The sequence below is a fragment of the Ammospiza nelsoni genome, chromosome 3, assembly GCF_027579445.1.
Source record: "Ammospiza nelsoni isolate bAmmNel1 chromosome 3, bAmmNel1.pri, whole genome shotgun sequence".
NCBI classification, from domain to species: Eukaryota; Metazoa; Chordata; class Aves; order Passeriformes; family Passerellidae; genus Ammospiza; species Ammospiza nelsoni.
Window position 1 is genome coordinate 36,972,048 of NC_080635.1, and position 27,162 is coordinate 36,999,209.

General features: G+C 36.3%; 1 protein-coding gene across 3 annotated transcripts in view; it reads left to right on the forward strand.

Moving 5' to 3' along the window:
• TTC27 (tetratricopeptide repeat domain 27) overlaps positions 1–26,308 on the forward strand; it is a 111,475-nt gene extending 85,167 nt beyond the window's left edge. For all 3 annotated transcript variants that reach the window (XM_059468298.1, XM_059468299.1, XM_059468300.1), the window contains 8 exons: positions 2,098–2,325; positions 6,871–6,969; positions 8,607–8,659; positions 12,598–12,763; positions 18,785–18,982; positions 22,306–22,417; positions 23,000–23,100; positions 26,080–26,308. In XM_059468298.1, the coding sequence (XP_059324281.1) occupies positions 2,098–2,325; positions 6,871–6,969; positions 8,607–8,659; positions 12,598–12,763; positions 18,785–18,982; positions 22,306–22,417; positions 23,000–23,100; positions 26,080–26,202 (1,080 nt within the window). In that variant the 3' untranslated portion in view covers positions 26,203–26,308. The remainder of the gene's footprint in view (positions 1–2,097; positions 2,326–6,870; positions 6,970–8,606; positions 8,660–12,597; positions 12,764–18,784; positions 18,983–22,305; positions 22,418–22,999; positions 23,101–26,079) is intronic.
• The last annotated feature ends 854 nt before the right edge of the window (positions 26,309–27,162 follow it).

Sequence of the window (27,162 nt, forward strand, 5' to 3'; positions counted from 1 at the left end):
ATAGCTAATCAGATGAAGAAAAAGTCAGACCTCTGCTTATTTAATTCTCTGTTGTATCTATGTGCTGAAGTATTTATGTTGGCAATGAATTCTTGTAAGCTTAGACCAGAACATGATGTTTTTATGCTCTTAAATGTGAAGCACCATTAGTGAGTGGTTGTCTTTCCAGTCTAGGCACTGCCACATGATAGCAATCTGAGCTTGGCAGTGCCCTGCAGAGGAAGTGGTGAAGATGCATCTTGCAGTGCACTTTTCACCTCTTATCTCCTCATAGAGCAACATTTCCATCTTGTTTTTCAATGTGAATGGGAAAAAAAACCCACCTTATCTTTTGGTGTCTAATGTGGGTACTGCAAAAAATCAGCTCTCTCTGCTCTAGAAGAGAAAAATCCTCTGTAATGTCTGTTATTAATATGCTATAGCAGCTAATGGAAGCAGTTAAGAGGAAGTAAACTGCACTTTATCAAATCCCTGGAAGCCAGGCTGAATGGGGCTTGGATTAACCTGGTCTCATGGAAAGTGTCCCTGTTCATGGCAAGGGGGCTGCAATTAGATGATACTCAAATTCCCTTCCAAACTAAACCACTCTAGGATTCTGTAAGTACAGACTTCTGGTTAGGCAAGATTTTTCTACTACTTTGGCTGGGCTAATTCTAAATGTTAAATAATAGTTTCTTTGGCTTTTTTTAGAGAGCTGCTTCACAGGCACTTAAACACTTGCCATCAAGTTATTTTCCTAATAATTTGCCACCAATTTTCTTTCTAATGGAATTCTATTTTTGCTAATTTTAATATTCTTCTAGCAATCTAAACTTTTCTTCACACTTGTGCTCTTCAAATATTTGTAGACTTTACTGTTACTTTACAAAAATAATAGAAAGAATGAGGTGCTAAAATTGCTATGCATTAAATATTTCAAAACAAGGTAAGCCAAGCATTTTTCTAAAGGTGATTTTCATATAGGTTTGATGAATTCTACTGATTGGAGTAAAAAATTTCGCTTCTCTAAAGATCATCTGAAGGTCAAAGATAGCAAATCTTACGCAAGAAAAGCAATCATAATTTAGATGCAGAGATGATAGCAGGTTTCCTTTTAGGTAAAGGAGTTATGGTAGAAGAATGACTGGAGTTGCAATGTTGAACTTTAATTCTGTGGCAGGCAGTGTTGGATCTTTCTTGGTATAGATGGTTCAAGTAGATCTTTTCTAAGAGAAAAATTACACTGATCTGCATTGTGTGTGTTGCATTTTTGCAGTGGGGGACTAAGGTAAGAGTTCCATCTGAACAACAGATCATCTGTCCAGTGTATTTATCTTTTCAAAGAGCCACAGAAAGCAGACTATCTCTTGTTTAAAAGTGAAACAATAATTTTGTTGTTAGAGCAAAGATAGTGGCCCTGAGAAAAATAGCTGTTGAAAGTTTCTTACAGCCCATAATAGATGTCTGGAAGACACAGCCTGTGTCTTCTTTTTCATAAAGCTGTATATATTTCAAATATATTTTATTTCAAAGATTTAGATAAATTTAGAATCTATGCATCTTACATAAAAGCATGGCATTTCTACAGCCAACAGTATGAGAGTCAATGTGAGACATAATAGAATGGAAATCATTATTTTCAGAAAAGAGCAGTTTGAGAAAAGGGAAGGAGAGTCGTTGCAGGAGTACTTACTCTGACATGTAAAAAAATGATAAACTTCTAGAATTGCAGATACTTTGTTGCTGTGAATTAGGTGTAGGTTTGATGTCGAGGACTGGTATTTGTTCTTGGGACAGAATGCATAGCTAAGATGTAAAGAAAGGTGTAAGCTCTTTCTTGTTTTTATGGTTTAATTTTCCTTGGCGTGTTAAACCAAAAGCCACCATATTATGTTGAAGTGTTTCTTAAACATCAGTTTGGAGCCAGATTCTTTCTAGAGTTTATCTTTGGTGCTGTGTTGGCTAAAGATACCGTTTCCTAGCTTGTCATACTTCTTAATCTTCAGCTGATAAAGATTAAGATGATTGCAAGGTGCTAAAGCAGTGTTTGTTCAGGCAGGTAATTAACTGAAAACAAATTGTCTCATTATGTGTTGATTTCTCTTTGCTCTTTAACAGGCAGAAGAAATACTCAGGCGGGAGTTGGAGAAGAAGGAAACCCCAGGATTGTATTGTTTGCTTGGTGATGTTCTCAAGGACCACCAGTATTACGACAAGGCCTGGGAGCTTTCCAGGCACCGCAGCGCCCGCGCCCAGCGCTCCAAAGGCCTCCTGCATCTCCGCAACCGGGAATTCAGGGAGTGTGTGCAGTGCTTTGAACGTTCAGTGCAGATCAACCCTATGCAGGTTGGGAAATTATGCACATACAGCTTTGGTTTTAGTTTGTATGTTCAGTTTTGAATGATGACAGTTCTTTAAAAGACAGTTCTGGGCAGTTACCAAAATAAGAGTTTATTACTATTCTTAGCAAAATTTTCACCATGTACTTGGAAGACTGGCTAAAAATGGTAGTATGAAATGAAGACATCCTTTTGCATCCAGGTCTTTGCATGCAGATAAATCTGTGCCTGTAGAGCTCTTTCAAAGAAATTTCAAAGAGATGAAGCCACTGCAAATTAATAATTACCATGAAATAAATTATGAACAAATCATAAAGCAAAACAGTTATAAGAGGAATGCAGATTTAAATGAGAGTTTCCCTTCACCCTCTCTGAGTTTGCCCTGGCTTTGAGACAAATTCTCATCTCTGTATTTCACAGAAATGTTTTTCGAGTGTTCCAGTCTGTCTTATTCTGGAGTCACTGAGAAGCACTGTGTTATGCTTGTGATGACAGTAGCTTTTAGTACAACAATGCAACAAAATTGAAACCACAGTGGAAAGAGTTCTCTTGATGAGGCTGGTTTCTCTTGCTGATCTTTGCAAGCTATTCTGCAGACAACTTTTGTAATCTTGTTTCAGTTTCTCAGCCACTAGATCCCATCCCAGTAAGGTTCACCCTGTGGAAGGTCTTCAGAAGTTAAAAAAGCTTTGTGGTTGTTTATGTGTATAAATTGTGCTCCTCATAGCCATTTCTAGGTCCATGCAAAAGCAGGGTATTTCTCCTTCTGTTCTTTGCCCCTCAAAGAGCACTGCTGAAGCTGCTGTTTTAAGTTCCATGTCACTAACTGGACATTTGCTTTAGAAAAAATTTTAAATGCCTCCAGCCTTTCAAGTAATTTTCATGAAGCTTTTGTATTTCCCTGACGTATTTTATTCCAATAAATCAGAGTCTTATTCAGATGAACTCCAGATAACTTATAAACATCTTTAGAATAGAAAGTAAAATGAACAAAAATGTCAGCAAAATATATATTACTCAGATAGGAATTTTATTTAGATCTAGAGGACTTCCAGATAATAAAGGTCTTCAGGAGATGGCCTAGAGGGCTCAAAACTGAGAAATATTCTGCTGAAATGCTTTTTTATTTTGTATCCTTTCCAAAGGAAGTTTAGAATGAAAGGAAATCCAAGAAAAATAGGCCTGTCCATATAGGAAAGTGAACATTTCCTCCTCTTGTTGCTTAGGGAAGCTCTTTTTAAGATTCAGTTGAATTGTTTCAAACAAAGAGATTGAGCAGCTAGATAGTGCAGATTGACATAACCGTCTCCTAAATTCTGTCTGTATTCTGTGACTGCAGAAATGAATTGTTTCCTATTCTAGAGCATCTTGTGGATCAAAAGTGGAGTGGAAATCGATTCTAAATTCAAGAACTTTACCACAAGGAAAATAAGAATTAATTAACTTATTAACTTGTTCCCAGAATTGTGTATAATTTATCAGGTAAACAAAGACTCCCTGTTACAAAAAATGGTAAATTTTTTGTGGTTATTAGAAACTTTCTGAAGAAAGAGATTTTTAGACTGCACCAAGTGATTCCCCAAAATATGTAATGGATAAAATCATTCTCTCTCAACCCTCCTTGAATCTTGTGTACTTTTTAGCCAGCCGGTCAAGTGTGCTTGAGATCTTTGAGCTATATAAGCCAATCTCTCTATCAGTCTTTGGGCAATCCACAAAGAAATGAAAACCTTGCAGTTCACATATACCTGAAACTTGTGTTCATTAGCACTGCTGCTCACAGAATTGCTTGTTCCAGTACACAGACACATTTCTGTTAATGACAGACACATTTCCCTTCTACTTTTACTGTGAGCATCTTGCAAGGCTTGACAAACAATTCCAGAGGTCAAAGAGCTCACACAGTCGGTTCTCAGTGGTGAAAGCCTGTGCAGTTCAGAAATGCGACTGTGCTACTATGGCTCATTAGATTTATAAGACATGCAGTGACTGTTTTTCCTCTCAGCCTTTACAAAAGCACTGTTTAACTTGTATCCTGAGCTGTAAAGTTGGAACTAACCTTCAATTTCATACTTGATTGCTGCAGTCTCTGCCCCCACTTTTCCTGTCCAGAAGTTACTAACCTAAAAAGAATATAAAGGGGAGTTAATGAGATAGCAGCCATGTGGGAGTGCTGGTGGACAAAAGAGCCTTAAAAAATTGGATTGACTGTATGGTTATTTACTATTAGGATTGCCCTCTGAAATTTGAGTAACATAATTTTCGCTTCATGTGGAGTTTCTTCCTTGACTGATGAGTTTATGAATCATGGAAGTGACAGGTGTACGATGCTGAAAAGTAGGTTTTCATGTTTGCCCAGGCCAAATGTAGCTGCTCATTCCATCTTCACCTATTTATCCACATGCTCCAGGGATGGGCCATCCACTTACACCCTCATAAGCAAAAGTTTGTTAATTTCTTTTCTCAGTATTGTGAAGCTTGCCCACCATGCTGCCAGGTCTGACAAAGATCAATGTCATGTGTTTGTGTTCTGGGATCTAAGGTTTGAAGCAGATTAACTATAAATTTTATTGCAGTTAAGTTAGAAGCAGATATAAGTTGAGTTTTAGAGACAGGAAAATGAGTTTAAAGTGGAGAGAACTGTAAGAATGTTTGCTACACCTTGCAATTAGTCTGTAGAGGTAAAAGCTGCTTGTGTATGAGCCAACAGTGTTATCTTCAACCGTGTAAAATCCCTGATTTGAAAAAAACTTTAAGGTAATGTTTCTGTGTTTAAATATTTGTTATGATTTCCTCAAGAGAACCTGAATTATCAGTTAGTTGCTTTAGAACTTGTACCCAAAACACAAGAGAATATAAATATTAAACAGACACCTCAAGAAGTAATATGGTGTTGTGCAATACGGAGTTAATGTAACCTGTTTTTCCATCTTCCTCTTCCCCACCTCTTTCCCTTTCAAAAAAACTTCCCAAGAAAAACTGGGATTTTTTTGACCTTGTCATATAGAGTGGAGAAATGGCTGAATTTATTGCAGTGGAGTAGTAGAACCTGGACTGATTTTGCAACACCTTATAAAATGTCCTGTTTTGTTTTGATTGCATTCATTTAAAAAGCATAATGCTCTCAGAAAATGTTCTGTTAATGTATTTAGGGTTTAATCATTTTCTGAATAACGAAACTTTTATAAAAGGTAATACTGGTTAGCTTGCAGCTCTTTGAGAATAAACCATGTGGCAAATCAGGAACTTGCTGTTAAAGAGGTATGAAAATTTATTTTGCTGTAATTTATGCCATTTTCTGATACTATTTAGAGTAGAACAGACTATTTCAACTGGAAGGGACCTACAATGATCACCTGGTCCAACTGCTGACCAGTTCAGGGCTGACCAAGTTAAAGCACATTTTTAAAGGCATTGACCACATGCCTGTTGAACACTTGACAGCCTTGGGGCATCAGCCACCTCTAGGAAGATTTGTTCCACTGCCTAACCACCCTCTAGGTAAAGAAATGCTTCCTAATGTCCAGACTAAACCTCCCCTAGTGTAGCTTTGTACCATTCCCATGCATGTTACCACTGGACAGCAGTTCTGTTTGAGCCAGCAGTGAGCCCTGGCAGCCAAGAGGGCAGCAAATCCTGGGATGCATCAAACACAGCACAACCAGCAGGTCAAAAGGAGAGACTATCCTGCTATCTGCTGTTCTCAATTGAGTGCTGTGTGGAGTTCTGAGCCCCACAGTTTCAGAAAGATGTGAAGGTCCTTGAAAGCATCCAAAGGAAGTCTACAAAGCTGGAAGAAGGGCTGATTGGAAGGAACATCCTGAGAGGAGCAGGCTTGTCTAATTTGGAGAAAAGGAAGTTGAGACATGACCTCATTGTTCTCTACAGGTCCCTGAGAAGGGGAATGGAGAAGGGAGATGCTGAGTTCTCCTCCATTATTATCATTATTGATGAGAGACATTTGGTTGTAACAAGTAAAGACTTTAAATGCGAGATTACTAAACTGGTCAAGTTCTGTTCTCTGTGCAAAGCGTTAAGTACATTTCTATCTCTAAACATTGTGATAGAAACTTGAGAAGGTCGATGTTCTGACAAGAGAAGGAACTGTAATTTTGAACTGTTCCTGTTTGGTCATTTGAGATGTTTCTTGTAAAATGTGATTATCTTGAAAAACATTTCCTAGTGTATCATTTGACCTAATTGTAATAGTATAAAGTGAATGTGGATTTTTCACAAATAAAAGCAAAATATGCAGACCTCTAAGTAGCTATCACTTTGTTCTGTAAATGAAAATGGACTGTTAAAGAGCGCTTCACAAATGGTCAAGTGATCTTCATGCAGTCAACACCTTTGCTTATCCATATTTATTAAAACTTTGAACCTAAAGTTTTTCTCTAATCAGCGTACAGGATACTGTTTTTTCCAGCACAATACTGTCATAGGTGAAGATGGGTAAAAATCAACAAGAGTTGTGTGTTCTCCCAGGGCAAATGATTTCTCTTGTGCTGAAATATCCATGTATGTAGGTAACTGTTAATTTTTTTCTCTCCAGCTAGGTGTATGGTTTTCCTTGGGCTGTGCATACATTGCTTTGGAAGGCTACGAAGGTGCTGCCAAAGCATTTCAGCGCTGTGTCACATTGGAACCAGATGTATGTACTTTTGAACAAACTCTTCCGATGGTTTATCTAAAAGCAGCAAGGATGTTTTCATTATAAACAAGCAAAGCAATAATGAAAAACTTGTTTAAACCTTAGCCCTTTGAATAAATGAAGCTTCTTCATGAAGGATATATTTTTGTTGTAAGGCATCATAGAATACTTACCCAGTACTAACTTTGTCCAAGTCGGTGTGTGAATGTTAAAATATATTTGAAAAAATCTTTTATGCTTGCACACATCGCTAAAACAGACAAATGGGAATGACTAAATTGTGAGGAGAGATAAAAAGAGATAAAACAAAAATTATATTAAAATATTTAGTCCTCTAAGTAATCAAATTCTCCTGAAAAAAAGTCAGGTTTACATGTGGCAAGTGAATTTGTAACTGTGTATTTCAGGAGCACAGGGAGAATGGAGCTCAGCCGTTTTTTCAGGATGCAGGGCATGCATGTGTACAGTGCTGTCGTTTGAATGTGCACTGAGACAGTGAAGGTGCCAGCTGAATTACCTGAGAAATACACTGACAGTTCTTTTGCCAGAAGGCCTGACTGTCAGCTTGTTGCTTGCTTAGAGTTAATGCCATCTACTCAATAGAAACTGTTGTTATTCATTCTTTTCTCTTGGAGAAAAGAATGAGAAAGCAATGAGAGGTGACAGAGTATTCTTTTTTCTTTATTATAAAATGCAGTAACTTCCTTAGGGGAAAAATGTACAGACAGACATCAATGGAATTCTTACTTTATATATTGTTTTTTTGTTGTTGTTCAGTGCAGTAAATTTACTTCCAAGTAGATATTAAAACTGGGTTCACTTATCTCTCATGGGCCTGTATTTAATTGTATTCATATGACGAAGCCAGCTGACTTCTCAATGGGTTAAATGGTGGGGTTTTTATAAGTAAAAGGTGCTGGACTGGCTCTCAGTTGGAGGCAAAACCTGTCTTTATACGTCTGCAGCTGGAGCCATGTAGTGATCATTTTCATGAGTTAAGTCTAAGAAAGGTTTCCCAGCATGAGTAAAATGCTCTTTAAGCCTCAGGATAGATTTCAGTACAAAGTACATTTCATTGCAGTGCTCAGACTCTATTCTTCAAATAATTTCTAGTTGTCACTTTGTTAAATCCAATGATGGGGCTTCACATTTCCTGTCAGGCAAAGGGCAGGAATCATCTCTGCTCATCTCTGCTGGTTTTACCTGAGGTGTGTTAGAGGACATCAGATCACTTCTGTCCAGTAGCAGAGAGTGGTGCAGTTGAAGTAGCTTCCAGCTAGTGAGAAGTGAGGAGGTGCTGGGAGCACTGACCTTTCCAGCCATCCCAGCTGGATTCCAGAAGAGCATGCCTGTTTACAGCTGAGACTGAAGGCAAGAGCTGACTTAATGTATTGCAACCCCAAGGCAGTTAATTCATATTTATTGTTGCTGATGTAGTCAAATATTTATGTATTTCAGTTTTAATATAATAATTTATACTTCAATGCAGTATTTTAACTGCCATTAGGAGGTTTGTGTCAATGTGTGATTAGCAAAATCAATTATATGTTTGGTAGTAGTTTCACTTACGTATTTTTACAAAGTAAGCACAATGTAAGTGAATAAACTTTTTGGTCCTTCTCCTTTTATCATTCCAGAATGCTGAGGCCTGGAACAATTTATCAACTGCTTATATCAGATTAAAACAGAAGTAAGTACTTCAAAAGAATTAGAAGACCCTGTTTCCAAAACAAGTAATTGTAGTTTCCTTTTTTTGACATGGAGTTTTTTTATTATTATAAGGTGCTTAACTCATATTTTGCAATTCTTAGCCCTTCAATTCTCTCTCAAGCTGGATCACTGGTAACTATTTTATTTTAGAGGAAATAATTTTGTAACTTTTATACAAGTAACAGCCTCTCTCTACACTTTTTTCTTGTTGGAGGTATGATATAGGAGGTACAACCAGTGCAAAATATTCATAATAAAGATGAATAATAAAAACGACTTGGAGCATGAAGTTAAGGAGATAGACCCATTTCAAGCAAACAATATATTCAGACCTATGTAATTTCATAGGATGTTTTCATCAGTAGATTTAAGAGAAACCCTGACAGTTTGGTTTTTATGTACAAAAGGAGATGGTATTCTGCACACCTGCTAGCTGGCTTATTCTTCTCCCTCAATACTAATGATTCCTACAAGAAGCTTTGACCTAAATGGACTGCCACTCTTATTTTGTATTTTTTATTTCAATGCAATGTAATAAAAGTTTACATGGAAGAATTTGATATTTAAGAATTTTCACATTATAACTTGTTACCAAAGAATGAAACAAAAGAATACGATAAATTATTTTTAAAAACCTTACTTGAAATCTGACATCAATTTATATGGTTATGTAGTCAGGAGGCAAAGTAACAAAAGAGAGAAAGAATAGTAAGCTTACATTAAAGTGTAAATTTATAAATGTACATAGGAAAAGTGAGAAGTAATATGGACTTAGGAGATAGATATGTCAATGGGAACAGGAGGGAGGAGAAAATGAAGTGTTAGAATAACTACACAAGGCTAAAAAGTAACAGAAAGCAAGAGCTTGTTTTAACTTTTCAGTAGTTGCTTTTGTCTTCAGCAGTGCCTTGAGTATGTGCAATTCATGTGGTAGTTGCTCCTTTTTCACACAATTCAAAATGTCAGATGCTCAGTGTACTGGCTTATGCTTGTTTCATAAAAATATTTTAAATCAAAATAATTTTCTGTCTCTTATTCTGCTACAAGGCTGAGAAACTACTGAGTGATGAATTTCATTTTACTGGTTTTATTATTCTTAATCTATTCTTGTCATCTAATATGCTAAGCACATACAAAGCTTGTAACCTATTTGATAGAGTAGCGAAATTAATAAAGGGGGGCATGTTACTGAGCTTTTCTTCCCACAGAATCATGTGAGATAGGACTCAATGTACAGTAAATTTTAAGTGAGTATTACGTGTTGATAGCTGAGCGTGGCCTGTACTTGCTGTGGAATAGAAACTTCTTTGATTATTTGTGTAGTCACTTACAGGTCAAGACTGTGTGTGAGCTAGTTTAACTTTCTCTCAAAACAAAGAATATCTGTAGTAGCACACTTAAATAATTTGTGTGGATACATAAATTCTTATTTTTCAAGCCTGCCAAAAGAAAAAAAAAACCAAAAACTGGAGTGAGGATTTAAAAAGAAGGGAAACAAAAGTAAGATATTTAAGTTAGTAGCTTTCTTTTACTCCCTGAAAACAAATCCGGCTTTACTCCAAACAGGCTTTTAATTCAGGCCCACTCATAGGGCCTGAATTAATTGTGAATTTGGCCAAGGCTTGGCAGAGTCTCACTCACAGGCAAATATAACATAAGTACGTTTTTTTGAAAAGTGTATGCAAGCAAGTTGCTGACACCCAAAGGACAGGGGTCTTGTTGATTTTTGAGGTTGTTTGCTTTTTAGGACTCCACAAGTTTTGTGTATTCTGAATTTCCTCCAGAAAAATTAATTGTGATGAAAACAGACTCCATGCTTTGGTTTACCAGAAAAACTACTCTGTGTGCCAAGGGGTCTTTGAAATCTAGGTCTCACATTTTTCAGAATAAACTGGGACTGGCCCTCTGTCCTTTGCATGAAAGATTGCTGGTTTCCAAGACCAGATAATGCATTTGTACTGCCTACTGTTTCCTGTCTGGGTATGAATTTACTTAACTGGTTAAGGATATGCCATCATTATGTGATTGGTTAAATACACAGGGGGTTTGTTTTGAGAATCTAGAGGATTTTATTACATAGCAAGCATGATGATTTGTGGAATACTATTTCCATCCCATCTCTTCGGTATCTTGACTACATTTCCATCTTACTGGCATCTGCCCTCCTGATAGCTTATTAATTTTCAGGAAGGTAGGGGAAATGATACAGACTAACCCTACAGATGGTGGAGAGCAGTTGCAGAAACAATACTGTCAGAGAGCTGTGGCAGATCCCAACTTCCATTGTAGCAAAATCCACAGAAGGAACAGGACTGTGTTTTTTTTCTAATTTAATCTAGTAAAATCAGGGTCTGAAATTCCTTAGTGAGATTGTTAACAGGAGAAAACTCAACTCTTTGCGCATTTATTCATCAGCATCACATCTATCAATATATCAGAAGAGAGAGAAAACATGGGAAGATCCTGCCTGTGGGCTCTTCTGCTCTAAGTATGCCAAATGACCTGTTCTCCTTGAATAATTTTGCTCTATCAGTCCACTCTCTTTGTGTGTATTTGATAACTCTTAATATCATAGCATTAGATTGGCAGTTATTTACATTTTTCCCTGACCAAGCTATTTCAAACTTGTAATGGCCTAATCAACTACTTAGATATTACATTGTCTTGGCTTGTGTTTACACTCTCTTGGACCCTCTTTTTGAAACTCAACCAACAGTTTCTTTGGGCTGTCTTTCTTTAGAGAAAACACTTTTAACAACTTAGTCAAGCAATATAGAGCAAGTGAACTGCATATTTTGATAACAGGTCATCTTTATATGGTATTTATTAAAAAGAGATGTATTGTTATGCCTTACCAAAGAAGCTTAGGAAAGCTCCATTTCAAGTCTTAATTTAAAGGAATGCCTTCTTTTGTGGTTTTTTACGTATCATGACTGTCAAACTGAGAGTGTGACTGTCCAACTTCAGTTTCTTAGAAAGAAATATATCATTCAAGTTCTCTAGCAGGGTTATTTTAAAGTTTCAAATTTATTGCAACTTTTTGTAGTATGTTTAAGGCTTTAAGCAGTAAACTCGCAAACCTCACCAACACAGGCGTCAGATGGCATGTTGTTATCTGAGGATGGCATTACTGCTCTCCTGAGAAAATGGTCAAGAGCTGACTGCAGTGGATGCATATGAAAAACTAAAGATGCTTTGTAACTTGATGATGATTTTATAGGTATTGTGCTGTCCAGCTTTATTTCATAACACTTTCTCCTGTCAATATGAGATGGGTTAGATTGGAGAAGGACCTTAGTAGTGTTTGGGGCCATTCTGACACATTTGTACTGAGCAGCACAGCATTAGGGATCAGAAGGTGTAAGTAAACCTTCCAGCTGACCTAAGGATAAAAATGTTTGAAAATGATGGGCTTCTGTGCAATGGATATGCATGTTTACTATGTGCAAATGTTTAAAATAAATGTGATTAAAAAGTGTATGATTAAATAAGTCAATACCATTCTGCATAAATCATGAACCCAGTGATTTTTAATTTTTTAATGTGTGTTACAACTGCAGCATGAGTAAGATTGTATTCTCATGGTTCCAGTTAAAAATTTGGAAAGGAAAATATTGACATAGATGGCAAAATTATGATACATTTTTGTAAAAAAATATTAAAATTACAAGAGCTGAGAGATGTTACCTAGTTTGAATTACAGAGTGTACTGTTGTGTATGAACTAATATAAAATAGTTTGCAAAAGAGATCAAGGAATTATCAGTATTGTAAATTGCAAGAAATAGCTTTTGCATGGCACTGTGTTCTAAATGGGATTTTTTAGATGAGCAGTTTTTTAGTTAGACACAGCTGTGCCAACTGATTTAATGTAGAAATCTTCTGTAATAATGTATATTATTCTTTTATTATTGATCAGGATCAAAGCATTTCGAACCCTCCAAGAAGCTCTCAAGTGCAACTATGAGCACTGGCAAATATGGGAGAACTATCTTCTCACCAGTACAGACATTGGAGAGTTTTCAGAAGCAATTAAAGCTTATCACCGGCTCATGGACTTGAAAGAAAAGTACAAGGATACACAGGTGGGGAAATTTTCATATTTAGTCATCCTGTATGTTCACTAATTTTTGTTCAGAGACAGAGAGATTGATGATAGCTGCTGATATCTGTGCTGTCAGTAATGACAGTGCACGTGCCAATGAAGTTATGTAGGCAAGTGATTTAAGTTTTGGAGAGTTGGACTCTAAGAATAAATATTTAAAATTAATCTGGACAAAACTGAAAACCTTTGCATCCAGATTGCATCAACTTTGTGAAAGCACATGTGTGAGCCTTGCAGTTTCAAGACCTATTTTTATATAAAACACAGTGCATAATCCCATCTTTCCATATTGTTCCTGCATATCTCGGTGTCAGAAATAATGTCAATTATTTAGTTGCAAGAAAGGGAAGCTTTTCCCATGTATTGGAAAATTCCACAAATCAGCCTTTGAAAATGAACTGAATGCATTACAGTCATAATATTGATTCTTAATAAACAGAACAAAGAAAACTAAGAGGTATTTTGCTCATCTTTCACTGTAGTTCAGTTAAATTTTGTGTTTGTAAATGTATGCTCTGGACAAAATCCAGAAAACAGCTGGATTAAGCTGTTAAGCTACCTTAACAGCTTCAGCTGGGATGCTGCCTTGCCTGAAACCCAGTCCTGAACCTAGCCGGGTTTTGCACACTCAGTGAAAATAGCAAGGTGAAGCTGAAAGGCAAGCCAAAGAATCTCTCAAGGAGAATAATAAAACACCTTCAAGAGCCTTTGCAAAATTACCAGATCTGGTTGAAGAGCTTATAAGCTCTTAGTGAGATTGTGTAGTACCAGGGTAAGAGGAACCAGCTGCTGCTGCTCATGGATCCGAAGAATGTTTTGTTTCTTGTCCCATAAAAAGAGAAAAAGTAGCTTTCCTGGGAATTTGAGTCCAGTGATGAGGAGAGAGAGCAGATAGAACTGGTTAAAATTGTGGAAACATCTCATTTGGTCACGGGGGACAGGGATGTTAAATACTTTTTTCACATTACTTTTTAATAACAAATTGTACATGAGTGCAATGCTTATTACTAGTAAAGCCAGTCATGCACAGGACAACATTCTGTATTAATAAAATCTTTCAGGTTTGGTATAGCTAAACATCAAACATTAGCACTAAAGAGTGTCAGTGGAAAACTGTGTTATATGTGGTAAAGATTAGTGTGTTTGGCAGCTAGAGTAGTACCATAGTACTGGTGGGGCCTGTCATGGAGCATCTTGTAGATGGTTGACTTTTTTCAACTAATTTTTTTCTCATTTGCTGCTTAAAATAGCATTTTTAGGGGTGGTCTACTGTATTATTTAAAACAGACTGACAGCTGACTAGGAGTAGAGGTTTCTACATCTCTTTGCCCATTTGAGATATTTTGAGATGATACAAATGCCTATTACTGTTATTTGTCAAATTTTATGCAATATATTTTATTAAAGAATTTGAGGATATTGCTTGCATTAAATTTCTATTTTTGTTGCATAACTTTTTAAATCTTGTTCTCATACAACTTTTATAACTTTTAAAGAAGTATATATGGTATCTTTCGTAAATTATTTTTGCATCTTAATTTTAACTTTGGCTTCTCATATGTGAAGTGTTATATGGGTTTCATTGTAACTTCTAATACAGTTGCCTAAATTAGGAGGATTTTACTAGTTGCCAAGAAAAACCTCAGGGCCTGATTAGAGAATTTCAGGCTTGAAACAATTATCTTACAAGAGGAGAGTATTTCTGTAGCAAAACAAAAAAGCAGATAAAAATAAAAGCTTCTACTGAAATTGTTTACAAAGTTCACCATTAATTGGTGAGCCTCTCCTTTTTTCCAACTGGACTGTTTGGAATAGGGATGATCTATAACCATCTTGTGCAATTGTATTTTGACAATCTGAAATAATGAACATGAGTAAATGAAAACATACTCCATTGTTTCCATTCAACATAGTATGATCTTCTCTCAAGTTATATTTATTATTTGTAGTCATCATAGATTTTAATTCATAGACTACTAAGCTACACGACATAATCATGAGAAACAAGGTAGGAATTTTTAAAAAAATAAATATGCACAGGACTGGCAGAAACAAGTTGAGTCATGGATTCCAGTTCTTTTTGAAAACCAACTGCTTTTAGCATAATCAATGCTGCAGAATAGCCTTTGTGAGACTGAATGTATAGATTACAAGTGTGCAATTGAATATGCAATTTGAAATGCCCTTGATTTCTGTAGCTACATCAGACTTTTTAATTTTATTTCAAAATAGCATGAAGTCATATTTTTATATCACTGATTTCTTCTAATAATAGTAAAGCATTCAGATTCCTGTTGGTGATTTCTGTTAGGCCATTGTTATCCTTTGTGCCAGTCTTCTGAGTACAGCACACAGATTTGGGAAATTTTTCTTCTGTGCTGTTCTAGTTATTTAACAATGCCATCCTTGTGGCAAAGGTTCTGAGATCATGATATCGTGAAGCTTGAAGATAGGTATGCACAGATTCTACAGATAGGATTGGACAAGGAAGAGGTAAAGGGCTCTTTATAAATGAGCAACAATGCAGTAAGATTACAGCAAATGGCAGTTTCAAAAGTCTCAGTTTGCTAGCATTGTGTATAAATGTTAAAAGCACACTTTCTTACCTTCCCTCCTTACTGGTTCTTAAAATTCTTCACATTTTCATGTATCTTTTCATGTTCACAAAGCTTAGAAATACACCTGGAAAACCTTCAATATGTGTGTTATGTAATAAAATAGAAAGGCTAACTGAATTATCCGTAGTTTCCACTAGTAAATCAGTCACTAAAAAGTACCCAAGGAGAAAGCCTTACCTATTATAATCATCAGTTTGGTCTCTGAATTATTGATATGAGCTAGTAAATGTACCTGGAAGGTTTCTGCACTTCCTGATTATACTAATTTCCATCACATGTGTGCTTATGGAGGCAATCAACCTTTTTTACTTGGAATGTTGCAGTTTTGTGAATCACAAAGTTATTTTGTGGTTGGAAAAACTGTTTCAATACAGTGTTTCAGAAACCATATCTTCATTACATGCTGTCAAAGATTATGAATAGAGAAGTATGGACAAAGGATTCCACTTTGCTATTCTGTGCTATTGAGATTCTAGCAAAGTTTTTCTGGTACCCTTTCCATCAAGTCCCATCCTCATTTCAGCAGTTCATGTTGCCAAACCATTTCTGGCTAAAGGCCACAAGAGCATGTTCCAAGGGGATATTGAAAAGCGAGGGTAGGAATTAATAACTTCTGGAGCTCTACTTCTTTTAAGTAGCTCACTAATTTCAATTGTCTTTATTATAAAATCCTTCATTTGGAAGGGAAATAGGGAGAGCTCGCAGACTGCAGATTTGTCGTTTTGGATCTGTTATCTGAGGGTTCTCATCTTTCTTGTGCACTGTCAAGTTTGATTAGTATTAGTGAAGCATCTGAAAATGGTTTGACCAAGAGAATTTTTATATGAAAGGAGTTGTTTGGAGAACAATTGTGAAATGAGAGTAACTGACGAAAATCCCTGCATTTGTAAATTACTTGGTTTATTTCTAAGGTTTTGTCTCGCAGTATCTTTTGTTCAATTTGTAGTAAACACATTATTCACAAAAGCAAAGGAGAAGGAGGCATGCAGATGGTGTGATGTCATACTAAACGTGAACTCTCTGGTCATATGGAGCCCAGTTCATTAAAATAGTCATGAAGGAAACCAACCAACCAAAAAATCCTCTACTGCGTGTTTGGGATCTTGGACCAACAGAGCATTGCTGTAGTAGTTTAGTGTGTATGGCAGTCTAAAATCTCTCAAAGATACAAATTTTAACTTTTTTGGCTACCTAAATTGCAAAACTCTGCTACACTGCTAATACTTCTGGATGATTAGTACAATTCACTTGCAGTTTGAAATAACTTTATTTAACAAGTGTGGACAACCAAGCATTAATGATTCATTACTGTTTAATGGACCCTTTAATCTGGGTCTTGACACTAGTTTCATTTTAACTGCTGTAGTGCCAAAGCTTACATGATGGATTACAAAAAAAGGAAATGGATCATTGTGATAGAAGTGTAAGTAAAATCAAGACTCTGTGGGAATAGGGCTAATTTTACAGTTGCTACATCCTACTGATTAAGGAAACTCTTTTTTTAATGTACAAACAAAATAAAGCTTTTTTTAAAAAAGCTTTAAAACTTTTGATGATTATATATGATATTCAAATTAACTAACATTTGGACTTTGATTAACAGTTTTGTTAAACTGAGAAATTGATTAAGAAGTCATATATCTGTGTGTGAATCCTCAGGACCAGTTCTGGTTTCTTGTCAAATGAAAACATAGTTTAGTGTTTTCTTGCACCTATGTTTTTTTATTACAGTGCTTTAGTAATGGAAATATCAGCAGTTGCTGGTGCCTTTCTAGCAACTCATTATAGAAGACCTGGTTAATGGTGGGATTTGGTGCCCTATATTCCAAATTATGAATATAAATTGGACTGTTAATAGTTGATCATATTTTCTGTTTTCTTAAGTGAATTTTAAGAGGTCTTGAAGAAACTGCCAGTTTGTCATATCATTTTATAAGGAATATGAGTGACTGCTGTGGTTTTGGGGGGACAAGAGGGGAGCTGTTTAACTCATGTTCATTTGTTACTGTGATGCCATCAGTTCTGAAAAGACACCAGGTAGATGTTTATTTAATATAATTATCAGCCATTTTGATTTATTTGGGTTGTTCTACCAAGAATTTTCTGTATCTGATAAAACTCTTTTTTTTGGGGGGGATGTGTTGTAATTGAGTCATTCTACAGAAGAAAAGTTATTTTAGGAAAATGACATATCACAACTGCTACACTGGGTGTGTTTTTATTCTGAGTGTCATATACTTTGATATTGTCGTAATTTTTGCATTGCTTTCTGCCAGTGAACTGCATCTTGATTTGTGAGGTGTTTTTGTAAGGTTTGCAGCTATTCACAGGTCATCTTTGAAGTTAGTTTTATTACTGTCTTGATATTAATACTGCTGTGTATGAGATTTCATGTTGTTAGTGTCACATGGACAAAAATGATGAAGCATTAAAGTTGCCAAATTACAGGCTTACAAGTCAGGAAGTACCAGCATGAAGGTGTTTGTGCAGCTCTTACTTGCCTAGCTTGAATGCAAGCCTGATGAAACTTCCATTTGTTTTCATCCTTATTTCTTCCCCAGTCCTTGTGTCTCCTGCACTGCACAGGACAGGTATTACTCACTTGATAATCCACAGCTTTTCTGGGGTTTATTTTCTTCTAATTCATCATAGGATCTACTGCCTTAATTTACATTTGCTGTTTCCTATTTTGCTGAGGAGAAACTAAGGCAAGCAAAGTGACTCTGTTTTCTAGTTTTTTGAGTCCAGTTTGGGACAAAAAGACTGGTATGATGTTACATTTTTTACATGGAAAACCAATCTCCCACCAGCAGCTGCATGTTCTCAGTATTTCTGCAGGTCAGATCCCACATTCTCAAGCCAGTGATTCAAAAAGTATGGCCACTAATGAGTATTTGTGGAAGAGTTTGATGGAGCAGATTTGTCTAGTAAATCACCAGGAGTGCATTAACAACAGATTCCCAAGGTGGTATTCCATTGCCTTCCTGTTTCCATCTTATCCACTGTACATCTTTCACTTTCTGCAGGTTGTTAAATAGAGGTCCTGTAAAAAAGTGTCTTCCATTACCTGAATTAATTTGGCTCAGCCTATTTACTGATCTTTTTATAACTGTATTAGAAGGTGAAAATACCTATAAGATATTTTCTGCCTCGGTTTCCTTTACCCAAATTTCTGTCTTGTATTTTTGACCTCTTCACCTGCACCAACATAGAATCTTACAGATGAGGTTTAAATCAGTTGAATTAGTCCATGTATTTCTTAGTAAATTCTGTACTTGCCATATGGCGCAATCATTAATAGAGACCAAACATTACAGATAACAGTATATATACTGATGTTGATTTGATTTGACATAACAACTCTCTCCTGCTGCTTTTTTAAGGTGCTGGCTATTCTGGTCAGAGCGGTGGTGAATGGTCTGGCAGATCGTGCTGGAGAGGTATCAAGTGGACTGAAGGGGAAACTGCAAGAACTCTTGGGCAGAGTCACTTCACGAGTGACAAATGATGGGGAAATCTGGAGACTTTATGCCCAACTTTATGGAAATGGAGAGAATGACATTAGTGAAGATATTGAAAAGGTAAGAACTATAGTGCTATAGTAGAACATGCTCTTGTTCCAGACCTGTTTTGCTTTAGTGTTTTATAGGCTAATTATCTTTTCTTTGTGTTCCTACAGCACACATTTTTGTTACAACAGAAGCAAGATGTTTTACATCCGTTTTCTTGGACTTGAAAAAAAAAAATCTATTTTTTACCAGTGTTTAATTTCAAAACATCCTATCACATCCTACACAGCATATGTGTATGGTCCTGAATTTGTATTCTGAAACTTTTCTTAGCAACACTCTAACATCTATAATCAAATAGTGGTGTGAGCTTTGGCTTTTTTAAAATTGAAATATTTGATTCAGAAGATAGAATATTACAGCTTCTGGAAAAAAAGTATCTTAAAGGCATGATCCAGTACTAGCATAAGCCATCTGTGCTGTTTGTAATCACTAAGGGAAAATGCACATAAAATAATCTACACCACAGTTAAGAGTACCCAGAGTAGAAATGTTTTGTCCTTATTTAGCTTAAAATGGAATTAAATAATAATATTTAATCCTTAGTCTGTTGAACCATTGGTTTCTCTTTACCCATCACTGATTTTGCTATGTTAACTTCCATTTCTTGTCCTTATCACTTCCCAAGGAATTAAGTTGATAGCATTTCCAGAATAACCACTCTGCACTGCTAGAAGTGTTTACTTTGTTGTATACTGGAGTGTGCTTTGCATTTGATATTAAATTTCAAAAAGTTCAAATAGCCTTGCACAGTTCATAAATAATTAAGGGTCATCAGATCTTCACTGAAGTTGAAAATACACAAGGTCAACATTCAGTATATGTTCACCAATGGGGATGTGCCTTTGGCCTGGGCAAAAAATGCCTCTCTGGAGGATTGCTTAATATCAAGCAGGGAAGATGGTTAGGTGTATGAATTGTATTCCTGTGGGCTTAAATTTATAATCATTTGTGCCTTGCTCATTGTCTCTTTGTGCTCTGCCCTGTGAAGAGCCTTGTTTAATCATTGTTGGTGTCTGTTATACCTCCGATTCCTCCCTTTGTCTACTCTATTTTTCTTTACAGCCGAAGAGTAAAAGGGATTTGGCCTATTTAGAATGCAGAAATACAGACACTGCAATATCCTGTAATATATCCTCAAATTCTTACTCAGACATGCAAAGCAGCAGAGGCCCTGTCTATACTATGAATGTAATCATTTCAGAATCTGGTTACATCATGGTATTTTTAACTAACCCAGTTGAAAACGTGGTTTCAATTTGTAGACTATAGACAGTACTTTAACTGTGTTTCCTAATCAGGCTGGTTGTGGAACACACAGTCTGTCTTGCCGGCGAGATGGAATGACGTTTATAAAGACTTAAGGTATGCTTACATGTGTATCCAAATATCCTGGTATGACAGTACCACAGATCCAGATCACAAAAGAACAAAACTGCCTAAAGCCACAGCATATGTTAATTTACATGTAAAAATTAATTTGCAATGCACCAAATAATCACTGATTTCTGATATCATGTAATGAAGTAAAAATTATAAAACCTGTATTTATTGGCTTCACAAGCACCATCACGGGTCAGTCAGATATTCAGTGAATATAACCGTATTTGTGGAAAAATTCTAGATATATAGTCAGTTTGCCACCCACATTTATTAGGTAAAAGGTCAATGAATTCTAAAAGGGCATTATTTACTATACTGTGGCATCAAAGGACAAAGAGATGGGAACGAACCTTTTAATGTGTCGTGGACATCCTTACAAATGTAGAGTTTGACCTTTACTCTATACCTTCCCATTCTGCACCTTATCTAGTGCAGGTTTGATTATATTTAACCAATTTTGTTCCTAACATTGAATTTGAAAGAGCAATCTTGTATGTGTGGCTATTTTAAAAGAGTGTCTTGGTTGCTGGGGGTTTTTACTTTTCTGTTCTGCTGATACATCTGATGCCACATTAGTCACTGGGGTCTACAGTCAAAATTCACAGCAGTGCTTTGTAAATTGAATCAAAGTTGGTCAAGGTTTGCAAGTTATGTTTGTGGTTCTGTTTTGGAATTTTTTTCTTTAGCTTAGCATAAATTTACTCTCACACCTCAGTGTATCTGAACTGCCACCTCATTCAGTACTTCTTTCTTCCCTACACTGGGATGCAGTCCAGTCCACACCTTTCCCACTGAGGAATCTTTCCAGCCTTCAAGTTTCCTGCTGATCCATCCCAGGCTATGAATCCCTTCTGTTCCTTGAACTTTCCCCAGCTCATAACTGTTTCCTTTCAGGATAAATCTAGGTTCCAGAAGTGCAAATAAACAGTCCACAAGACTTTGAATTCTTTCCCCTCCTTCACATCTGTCAGCAACCCCCCCCTAATTTGCTGCTCTGGCTCAGACACATGTAGCCTGAAATCAGACTGCTGTAAAAACTGTTGTTCCTTCTCTTGGAAATTCTTGCCTCTGCTTGCCAGAACTACTACCAGTTATAACCTAGGTTATTATGAAAAAAAAAAGTAATTCACTCTGATTTGACTTACTATCCCTTTATTGCCATTTACAGCAGCATGAGCAGTTCAGTCACCTGTGCCATTGTGAGAGAAGGTGGAAGCTTCTGGCGTGACAACCCTCACAATCAGAAGTCTTTACTGTGCTCACGTATATGTCCCACACTGAAACTTTTTTATTCTTTTATATTAAATTCTTTAAAAAGATAACTGGAGAGTTGTCACTGGACTAAGCCATGTAACTTCTGTTTTTGATGCTGTAGAAAGAAAACAAAATTCAAAAGCAAAAATCAATTTCTTCTGTTAAAATTATTTTATTCACCTTAATGGGATCCTCCTTCCACATTGTTAACATTTTTTTCCTGTTCACACTGAGAACCAGAGCAGTATGGCAACTAACAGCTACATCTATAAAATGCATATTTCCCGAGATTACATATACAGGAAGAAAGCTTTGATGTATTCACTTAAAATTTTTTATATAGGAATTTGCTGTTTGAAGTGTGAATGCGAGTATTTTTCTGTTTTTCATGTGCATTTAATTATGATGACTTGGCAAACATGGGTCACATCCATCAGTCTAGACAGATTTTTAAAAGATAAAAATTAGACAGATGTTACTTTATATGCTTCTCATACTTGTGCTGCAGTAGTGGTGAAGCACATCTGTGTTACAGCTGGCGCTTACTGCTGCAGAGGAGGACGCTACTACAACTCACAGGAAATCAAGTACAGTAAAGATAGATTCATTTTCATACCACTAATTTGGTAGAAACTTAAAACTAATTAAGTTTCCTAGTTAATTTTCTGACATACTAATAATTTTTTTCCTCTTCGCAGTCACTGCAGTATCTCACTAAGGCACATAAATGTGAAATTCAATCAAGTGATTGGGAGAAAGATGTTTCTTCTTTTAAGGAAGTGGTGAAAGGAGCCATTGAGATTGCACATGGTATGTTCTCCCTTTTATTTTTCATGAAGAGTGTAACAAATATTTATTAAGCTTAGTAGCAAAATAATACTGTACCTATTGTATTTATTCCTACTACTAGGAGTCCTGTAGCAGAGAGTATCATCCTGATACTGCATACAAAATATACTTGGAATGAGGCAGAAATTGTGTAGGATGAGTCAGTAAACATGAGACTGGTAAATATGGAATCAATTAATTTCATGATCTAGCAACTTCATAAAACAAGTGAAAATGCATCTGCAGTTCATCTCAGTCCTCAGATCATCACATAAATTGTTTAATTGAGTATGCTAGTCAGGAAATGAATGAAACTTACTAAGATTATTCCCTGTTCTATGGTACTTAGGTTTAAGAAGGATACAGATACCTGTGGTGTTTAGAGTTATCTTCTCATAATTCCTTGGCTTTTTTTTTTACTTTTTTTTGGGGGGGGGAGATATGACATTTAAAATTATCTGTGGAGGGCATCAAGATCTTTAATTAAATGTTTTTTGTTTAAAGATTATTACTAGAGTGGTAATGCTTTTTTTGTTTTGGGGTCTTTCTGTGTTTGGATTCTAGTGGCTATAAAATGCAGCAAGAACAAATCTAATAATCAGGAAGCTTTGCAGATACTTTCTTCAGCTCGACTCAACTTACGTGGCTTGTCATCCAAGGCAAAGGTAGGAATGTTTGAAAGGTAGGAATTTTGTTTGAAAGCTAGAAGTCTTTGTTCTGTTGCCAGAATTTCTCTGTTTTGAATCAATTATAGATCAAATAATACCTGCCTGTTGCAGTGCATCATCAGGTGATGTTCATCTCCATGCTGTTGAGGATTCCAGTTTTAAGTAAACTTCTATTTCCCTTCTTCCTGCTAGGCTTCGACTGCAATACTAGTCTAAGAGACAGCACTGACATTTTAGAGTAAGGTAGAACTTGACTTAAAATGTTGGGCAAACAGATTTGAATGTTTGAAAGTAATCAGTCATTTCAAAGACCTGTTTTTAGTGTAAGTAGTCATGGGATCAACTGGGCAGTCTCAGAAAAAATGGATCTAAACCTGCAGAAAGGACCCAGATGTATCAAGATTCCTTTGCATCACTTGGGGTGTTTTAAAAAGAGTTTTTTATTAAAAGACAGAACTAATTTTTAATCTGGTTTTTGTGGATACCCTACCAATTCAGATGTCAATTACTTGAAAAAGTCATCATATTTGAATGTACATTTTCTGTTAAAATACACATCTTGTCCTAAAGAGGAAATCCTCCTGCTTGTGGAGTTAGCAACTGTGAATCACAGAGCTGAAGTTTTATAATCTGTGCTTGTGCTACAAAGTGTTGATTTGTCATCAGCATGCTAAACTTGGCTCGTTTTCTCTTAAGTTCTTTAATTTTAAGGATAAAAGCCTAGGAAAGTTGCATAAGTGAACACAAGCTGGATCTGTTACTCAGCTTTTAGATACAGGTATAGGTAAGACTTTCAAGTGTGTTGAAAAAAGAGACACATATTTTTGCTCTTACTCACAAAATATGATTGTGTTTTCTTTAAAAAAGGTGCATAGACTGAATATTACTGTAGAGAAAGCACTAAATGACATGCATTATATGAATGCATTATATTATGAAAGATCATGTATTATCTGAAAGATTAATTATATGAGTCTAGTAAACTCTATGTCAAATTCCAAAGGCACTAATTAAATGAACCTCTATATTATTGGCAGCTAATGATTTTCTGTTACTTCTGAAAAAACTGTCATATTAGAAATGAAGCATTTTATGTGAACTCACTGGTTTTGCATCCCATCCAAGATGCCATCCTACTTGAATTTGAAGTAATATTGAATGTTCAAAGTATGTTGTAATTTAAAAACTCAGTCATTTTCTGTCAGATCCTATGCACAAACAGTTTAGCACTGTTTGTCTGTCCAAGCTTACTGCATCTCATTTTGCTGCCCTGGGGGTCAATATTAGTGTGAAGATTTTTTTTAATTTTTAAATTCAGCTGAATAAAGCACTTTAAAAATGGACTAAGAACAGACTCACTAGTTAATATTTCAGGAGGAATAAAAGAACAGTGAAAATAACTGATAAAATTCCAAAATTTTGTAGCCAGGACATGCAATTGGAACAAATAAGTAGAACAGGTGAAACAATGTCACTGCTTCCAGGATCTCCATCTTTTGATGTTTGAGCTCCTGGGTGTGTCGAACTCATGAAGCACCCACAATCTGTCAAAGGCTGCAGATCAGAAATGTGCTGTTTCTGGGCTCTTTTCTGCACAGAGCCTGCTAGACAGTCACATGCTGTGGCAAATAGCACAGTGGGCACTCTTCTGGTCCTGTCCCAATGCACGCTTTGGATCTGACATCATTTGTAAATGCATGAAAGGTGGGCACTGTGCTGGGGAGACATAGGGCACAGAGCATGATGGTGGTTGAAATGTCCCCAGGCTGTCTCTAGCTGAATAAATCTCACTAATTGTGTAGAAAAAAAAAATAAAAAGAGAAAATAATTTTATCATTCTGATTTATTTACCTGTCTTACCAGAAATAGCCACATTTTTCTGTCATACTCCCAGTGTGAAGTTTTTTGGGCTGAAAATCAAAGTTTCTGTAGTTGTAGCATGAATACGTTCCTATTGTTGTGTAAGACGTTCCTTATTTCAGTGACAACATTATTTTGAGGCACAGTGAATACCTTAGTTCAAGCCTTTTAAGTACAGTTTTGTTTATATACATATCTGTATTATCCCATTATGTTTTGATGATATACTGATGTACAGATGTATTCCAGAGCAACTTTTCTTTTCTTGGTTTGTTTTTGTCTCTAAATGTAGGCTTTGTGATTGTGTCAAATGAAGTGTGAATCACTCTCCCTTTACATAATGAAGGGAATAAATATGTTTGGGTGTCTCCCCTTCCCCATATTTCTGTGTAGCAGTACCTCACATAGCCTCAGTATTAAATATATGAAGATTATGATTGCTCATGAGTTAGCTGCTTTTTTTTTTGTTGTTGTTGTTGTTGTTTCTATTAATGTCTTAAGGTATTTAAGAACAATTTTTATTACTCTGTAGTGTTTTGTTTTCTCTGGCATAACTAGTTACACACAGGTGAATGCCTCCACCCATGCATGTCTTGACATCAAATGTGAAAAAATATTTACTTGAAGTTTTGCAGAAAATGAAGCAACAGAATATGAAACTGGGGAAAATGGTCATTAAAATTCACAACCAATTCGTCAATAGGTGGGCTTATAAACTGCAGTGGCAAAATATGAGATGCTCTTCTAATTTGACTTTCATGAAAAAGTCCTTTACTTTCAAGGGAATCAGGAGTCAGTGTAGGCAGTCAGGTCAGAGCAGAAACCCCTCGTCCACAGGAGAATTTGACCCTTTTGGCACAATATCAGGTGTGGCACAGATTTCAGGTCTATATGCAAGATGTGTCAATATGCGTGTGTGTATAATTTCTGTTTATTAGCCACAAAATGGCCTTTTATTTGAGTAAGATACCATCATAGTTTCCAAAATTATGAAAAGCAGTATAGAGTTTATGAGTTTCCTGTATTTTGTCTCTCCCCTGAAGGAGACAAACTGTATCTGTCTTTTAAAGGTATTTCTTTATCAAGTACTTACAAGTATTTCTTTTTGTTGTGCAGCAACTTTTCATAGATGTAACAAGTAATGAAGTTCACAGTGAAATAGCTGATGAGGTGACAGCTATGGACAACATGATTGCTGAACTTCAGGAGCTGAGCAACCAGCTGAGAAATCAGTGCTGACATATGGACCAAATTCTGGGACAGGATAATTACAATGACATGTTTCTTTTGCCACCACTTTTGCTGATGAAATGGCAACAACACTTTCAATAAATACATTTCTGTATGGTGCTGTTCTTGTGGTCAGCTTTTTTCTAAGTTCCTGCTGCCTTTTAAGATTCTTTGTTACCTGGTCCCACTGTCTTACAAAGTTGCATATTTTGGTTCTTCAGCCCCAGATTTCCTGGAAGAGAGCTGCTGATGTTTGTAAGGTGATTATGGAGGATTAGTTCTGCCAGCTTCATCCACCTAGGTGCTGGGATGCTGGAGGATGCCCCACCCAAGGGAGGGGAGCAGGGGAGGTGCTGGTCTGGAGGAGATGAAGAAGCAAGCAGCAGAGGTGGGAGCTGAGCCCAGCCAATTTCCCATTTTAATTCAGTGTTAATTGTTACAGGGTGGGAGTGGGGTCCTGAGAGCAAGAATTGAGTCTTTTTTGTTCTTCAGGTAATACAGTTAAAATAGAAGGCTGTTTGTTGCATTAGGATTTGCAAACAGTTATTACTTAAAGCAGTATTAGTTTGTTCAATATATATAACCTGTATCCTGTGGGCAATATACTGGTACTTCATTTGGGCCTTTTATAGGCAGGGGGATTTCCCCCACTGAGGCAGCAATAAAACTGCAGTCTAACCTAAAATACTTCCATCTGACTAGACCCAAGTGTCTTATTTTCATCTGGAATATTTTGCATGGTTTCATTTTTCAGCATCTTTGCTACTGCTCTTCTTAAAATAAGATTTTTTTCAGGGTTTTCTAGAAACCTGTGTGAAATAATCCCCTCACATATATGGTTTTGGCTTGCTCCTCCATATCAGAATGGTGAGGTTATCTATCTTTTGGCTTTGTAGAGTCTGTGGTAAGAATTTTCTCCCTGAAGAGAGAGCCAGAACATACAAGTAAACCAAATAATTATTTTGCATT